The sequence below is a fragment of the Acyrthosiphon pisum genome, chromosome X, assembly GCF_005508785.2.
Source record: "Acyrthosiphon pisum isolate AL4f chromosome X, pea_aphid_22Mar2018_4r6ur, whole genome shotgun sequence".
In the NCBI taxonomy this organism is placed as follows: domain Eukaryota; kingdom Metazoa; phylum Arthropoda; class Insecta; order Hemiptera; family Aphididae; genus Acyrthosiphon; species Acyrthosiphon pisum.
The window spans coordinates 5682538-5689477 of record NC_042493.1 but is presented as its reverse complement, the minus strand read 5'-3'; the positions used below and the strand labels follow the sequence as shown (position 1 = coordinate 5689477).

Here is a 6940-nt window from a genome sequence, read left to right as displayed (position 1 = left end):
ATAGAAATGCTAATATAAACATTCAGTTAAAATTTCATGTATGCTTCGGTCATTTTTTTTAAAGTTACACTAGAAATCAAATTCAATTTTGTGAAAAATCGATTTTGCGTAAAAATTCCCGTTTTTCCTTAATTTTTCTTTTGTTTTTCCCGGCCCTTTTGAAAACTACTGTGAAATTTAAATTTTGACCTCCTCAATGCACCAACGATATTCACTTTCCAATTGAACAAGATACTGAAGTTGAAAATCAAAGCATTATTTCGACTACTTATCGTGTACACAGACACAAAAAAAAAATAAAAAAACACACATCATTGTAAAATCAATACATTCATCGTTCCACTCAGAATCTAAAATAATAATCGTATGTATTGCATGTATACAATATACATAAAAATATAATAAATATATAAACTATTATATACTTACAGCACATATTATTATTACATAGTTGTAATTGGTTTCTTCCCCACAATCATAATTTGTTCCTTTTTGGTTTCTTTTCAAAACAATAAATGATTTCTGTGCGAGGTACCTACTTCTGCGAACACCCTCAATTGATCTGTTCTGCACATGAGAAACAGTATACAGAATCCTTTCATATGGCCTCTAAAGATTACAATTAGTTCAATTATAATAAATATGTACATAATTACATTAAATTTATTTATATATACAAAACATTATAAAAAATATCTTCTGAATTTTTCAAATTGAATAAAATATGATAACATTAACTCCCAAGTATCTCCAGGTATCTAAATATAATATGTGTTATATATATATATATGTAGTTTAATCATTTAAAATGTATATAATCACTATCAACTACCTACATATATAGGTTGAGTAATATTGGTCTCAAAGAGAGTTATATCTTTAAAGCACGGTTTGGTGAAATTTAACGATGTATATATATATATATATTTATCCGAAACTGTAAAACATAATAATATTAAATAGAATATTCAAAGTAACAACATACGGATCTTATTTTGGCAAATATATCTATGATTGCCCGTGTACATCAATTTTTATTTTTGTGTTACGTAGTAGATACTTTACGTATGTAGTAATGCCGATCTGGTCATCCTTTTTCACTCATCCAATATATATATTACATATATATTAGGAAACTTTTCAGTCCAATAATACATAGAAACGTGCAACGAATAGGCAATAAAAGCAATGGTGAAACTTAGCAGAAGCTAATTGTATTCACAGTAATAAGTTTCGCCTGCGTAAATCAGAAATATTACACTGCGTGTCGTTGACAGTATTCATAATACATTAAAAAAAAGAAGCAAATACCCAGCTGATCTCATCCCCCTCCCTCCACCCATAACACAACCAATCTGCACTAACAACTCATTTGCGCAAAATGTCACAACTTGATTGTGCACAAACATTAATTTAGCTACCTGTGACGAAAGCCCTTAAAAAGTAAATTCGTTTGCTCACAGATGTTATACGTATAGTCACCTGAGTTTCCTCACTATTAAACGGCCTATGACTAACGATTCAACAGACTACGCGGTCATCGACTTGTGAAACTGTACTTATCTTTTAAAAAAATAGTACTTACGTAAATGTCCAAAATGATTTGTAGTCTTCTCGAACGATTATTTTAATTTTAAGTTATATCTACTTGACATTGTTATCAAATATTCGACAAATTGTACAGCTATATGTGACGTTATATTCGGAGTTATATTTGACAAAAATCGATTGAAATTTGTTAATCAAAAATAATTAAATACCGAAAAATAAAACATAATGATTAACAAAATATATTATACATCAATATATCATTAAACAAAACATATCGCAAAACGTAATTTATAGAATATCATTGACCGAACAATCTAAGAATTGCTTATATTATATTCCGTATCCGGACTATTACCGACCTGCATCAGTTATTATTTTTAAATTTATTAGTTGCTTAATTCACAACTTTCATGTCATTAAATAACTCTCAGCATATAAACTTATTGTGCAAAACTGTATAGATTGTTTGTTTCAAATAAAAATATTAAAAAAAAAAAAATTAATAGGTATTCACACGATTTTAAATAACGATAAACGCAAAACTTGTATAACGTTTTTAGTTCTGTATAACGGTAAACGTACAAATTGAATAACGTTTTAATTCCAAATAATATAAAACGGAATTTTTTTCAAATGCAAGCCCTGGTGATTAATTTATCATAGGTTAAAATTTAAAAATGTAATGTATAATATTATATAGCGTGTCAGCGAAAACTGGGTACACTTTATTACCTTACATTACACTGTGCTCTAACATATTTTAGAATTCTGCCCGCGAGAGATTGATGATCCAATAATCTGGATGAATATACTCGTCCAGCAAACTGAATTCAAAAATATGTATACTGTATAGGTAGGTACTGACTACTGAGTAATATGGAAAATTCAATTATACAGTGTACCCTGTTTTCGTGGACACACGGTGCAAGTAGATACCCATACGGCTTTTTCGTAGTCCATCTTCGGGTTGACGACTGTTTTTGCTGTGCACAATTATTAGGTCGTCAATTTTCGAGTAAAAAAATGTCGAATTGAGCCTCAAACGAGATGCGCTGTGTAAACATATAAAGACTAATAAGTTAACTGGCTTTGGGTGACGAACGTCAGCCTGTTATATAATATCATTATGATTTATGATAAAGTATTCGTCATCGTGATATTATTCAAAACAAATTGCGTATTACATCGGGGCTGGGGCGAACTCTCCACCATCGTAATATTACGGGGTTCAAAAAAAAAAAAAAAAAAAATACAAAAAAATATGAAAATGTCAGCGTTTGCCCCAGGGGAATATCTCGCCCACCTCAAAGGTCCTATTCGAGCGTTATTGTGCGTGCGTGCTCGGGTGTGTGCGTGTGCGTACCTACGCTGTGGCGGCGGTGGCAACCTAATAATAATAATTATTATTATTATGACGACGATACAATATTTTGCATTAAACTTGCGTTTCGTTTCGTTACAGGATTGGTTCACGAGGCAACAGTTGGTGTTGGTGATATTGATCGTCAACATATCGTTGGCGCTGATGTTTTTCAAACTTTTGACATCCTAGACGCGGCGCCGGTGGTGGACGGCTTGGACACTTCCCGCAGCCATATTATACGAAAATAGAAAAACAAAATATACATTTATTATATTTTTTCAATCATGATAATAATATTATGTTGTGTTAATTCGCGGCGGTGACAAATTAATAATTGTTATTGCGCGTCAACATTAATTATTATTTTTATAACGACCGTTTCGGGACGAGACGGCTTCGGAACGGCACCGGACGTCTCGTCCGGAAAACGTTTCGATGCGTTTATTTATTCGTTTCAATCACTTTTGGCAATGTTATAAACTATAAATTACAATGCATATATATATATTATATATACTTAATATACTTAATGTTTATATACATATATATTATATATATATATACATACACATATAACACCACGTTTGTTGTATGGCGTTATTTCCCAATAAATCGATTTATTATTATTATATTATTATATACACGTAGTGACACGATGTGAGGTCGAACAACTCGACGACGGCGTCTTATAATATTATTATATAAGGCTCGAGTCGAAAGCGATTGGCTTTTATTTCGGTATAATATTATATTATTATTTTGTTAGTGAATATAGTGCATTTGATTTCATTTTTTTTTTCGTTCTCTAGATGTTGTTGTTGTTGTTTTTTTTTTTTCGTTTCCTGCATCAATATTATACAATGACCAAAATTATAATAATATAGCCAATATTATCATTATCATCATCGTTATTGTTATTACTATTATTATTATTATTTTTATCAATATCATTATCATTATTTTATCAGTATAATGAAACGCAAAACAGACACGATTGTTTTTTTGTAATCTTCATCACGTCATACACACAATGTTATAAAATATTATGTAATTGCATTATATTAATTATAATTAATAATATTATAATGTAGCTAATGCCGATTACAGATCATATCCACATACACACACATACACACACACACTACAGTAACACTATGCTGGCTGAGCATTCGTAGGCTTTCGTTGTTGTATGTTCTATAATATTATTATTATAATATTAATATGTTACGTATTACCGTAGTGTTGTTTATTTTGTATTGTGTTTCGCGAGACGAGCATAAAACAATAAAAATAGAAATGGTGAAGAATATCACCGAAACGCCAATGCAGTGTTATATTGCTATTAAAAATATTATAATTATATTATATTATTATCATGTTTTGTGTGTGTGAACGCAATAATAAAACGTGCGTACCTATAACGCCTCACCGACGACAGACGACATTTTATTTTGTATATTGCTTATTAATTTCATATATTTTATATAATATGCATCATTATTTATTATATAGGTATTGTCACATCGATGGTTCGATGGTATTAAAAAAAAAATAATATAATAATATAGTAGTGTGTTTACGGGGCGAGATGTTCTAGAAATTTGCTAACTAATTTCGCTAAGAAATTCAAACCGGTGTTGAAAAAAACCCCATCGATAGTTTGCACCATAATGTTATTTCATATTAAATTAATTTTCGTCATTATTATTCAATTTTTGAATAAACAACATTATTAGATATTCAAATATAATATTATCATATTATGTTTTATTATTCGTTTTTCAGTGGTCTTTTAAATTATTTTATTTTTCAATTCAGCTTCAATCCACCGCGTCTATTTCATAATAATTTATTTATTTTTATTTATTCTTCAAGAAGATAATGGCCCCACTGAACATGTTCATGTAGAGGCCCAATAAATATTTTAAAAAAAATATGGGGGTGTTAAAAAATATTTTGTTTCTCAGGGGGGCGGTAGCCTTAAAACAATTGAGAACCACTGATATCTGCATAGTTTAATATCCCGGTGCGGGATAATATGATGATAATTTTATTCTGGTTTTTACCAACGAATTTCTATATTTTAAGTTGTAATAATCAAATTATAATTGGTTGGAAGTCATATTAGGAGTACAATATGGTTTTCTTAGAAATACTGCAGCTGTAATATAGGTACTTGACTTGTATATTCAGTGTAAGGAAAAAAATGTGCGTATCTGAATATTTAAATGTCCTATTGATTCGGATTCATAATAATTAGAATGAAAACGCATTAAAAGAGAGGCTCAACCCTCTATCCCCCCCATACATCCACTAATTCCAAACACTGCTTATATTGTATTGTATTCCGTCAAAGATCCCATTGATTGATGAGAAACGGACGACACGACTATTGTTTTGAAAGTAAAAAAAAAATATAATATCATGCATACGCGTAAATAATATTTTACAAGTATTGAAAATTTCGAGCAGAGTTTGCAGGACATTTTCTTCACATTGCGAGTTTTATTGTTCCCTTTATCATGGTCGCAAAAAAATAGTTCTGCGCGGTAACACGTAATTTTCGGGAAAATTTTCGTCAGGATCAAATAAAATATTCAGGAAAATATTTGTCAGAAATGTTTTTATAATATTAACTGGAAATCACTTCTTAGTAAAATTAAATTTCAAAAAAGTATATTTTTGGAAAATATTTTTGTGAACAATTATTCTTAGGAATTCAAAATTAACGAAAATATTAATCAGGAAAATAATACACTAGAATTTGTAACCAAGAAACTAATTACATAGGAAAATATAATATTGCACAGGAAAATAAAAATCAGGGAAATATTACCCAAGAAAATAATCGACGGGAATTTTAATATTAGGAAATATTTACACGGGTAAATACGGTACCTACCACCTATATCGTTGACATAGGTACCAACGATTATTATTGTGCTGGAAATATTGAACACGTAAACGTTTGATGGCAATAGGACTTCAGGAATGAACCGACAAAAAAACCACCCCTACGGTCGAGTTAGGACATTATAATTATTAGGTACCTTGTGCGTACTGTTTGCGGCAGGTGCCCGCCCCGAAAACGAACGGCGTCGGTCGACGGTGTAAAGCGAACTATATACACAGCAGCACGTGTACGACATTATTATTAATGTGATGTCACATAATGTTTGCATGCGCTTTAAATTGTGCACGAAACATTATATATTTTATTGTGTGCTTACCACGTTTACTGTCGACTGTCCTGCAGCCATAATCAAACATCGTGATAATTATATTACATAATAATATGATATTAAAATAGGGCAACTTCTTGGAACGGGTTAAATTGTTTGCGTCCCATACTATGGTTATTTTTGTTACATATTATAAGTATATAAGACAATCCGTCTCGCGTTCTCTCGTTAGTTGATATCGATTTGAAATCTGTGGAACCATGGTGGGTGGGAGCAACTTCACGGACGTCTGTTACTGTAATTTTTTTTCTAGAATTTACTTCATTACTTATTTACACATTACTATGTTGGTAATAAAATACTATTTATGAGTTGTAAGGCTATGACATAGTTATCTACATTAGGTATAATTTTTTTTCTATTGGCCATCTGCAGCACTATCCCGTTTAATCCTCAAATTTTCCCTATCAGCTGCTCATATTTTCCAGTCTGGTTCTCTATCAGGTCTTTTTAAATGTATACCTTCCCATCTTAAACGTAGTCTCCCAAATCCTAATATCTTCCTTTTTCTTACTAGGTCCTCTTCCAAATCATGTTTTTAGAAGTTGGTTCAGCATGTCCATACATGTCCAGCTCACTGTAATCTTTGGCTCTTCAGTGCACTGTGTCTTGCATGTAAATAGTTTTTCCAACACGCTATTTTCTACGCTTCCCTCTTCTCCGTCTCTTCATCCTTTACTGGTCCAAAAATCTTCCTTAAATTTTTCTTTTCAAATCTATAAGTTCCTTTGCCTTCGTCCTCCTTAAAAGCCACGTGTCTGTATCATCTCATCACTAACGTATT

At 31.0% G+C, this 6940-nt stretch overlaps 1 protein-coding gene across 1 annotated transcript in view; it reads left to right on the top strand.

The window, feature by feature from the left end:
• Window positions 1-3707, top strand: part of LOC107883838 — an 86952-nt gene extending 83245 nt beyond the window's left edge. Inside the window, exon 3 of the mRNA XM_016804686.2 lies at window positions 3014-3707. Within this exon, the coding sequence (XP_016660175.1) occupies window positions 3014-3103 (90 nt within the window). The 3' untranslated portion in view covers window positions 3104-3707. The remainder of the gene's footprint in view (window positions 1-3013) is intronic.
• The last annotated feature ends 3233 nt before the right edge of the window (window positions 3708-6940 follow it).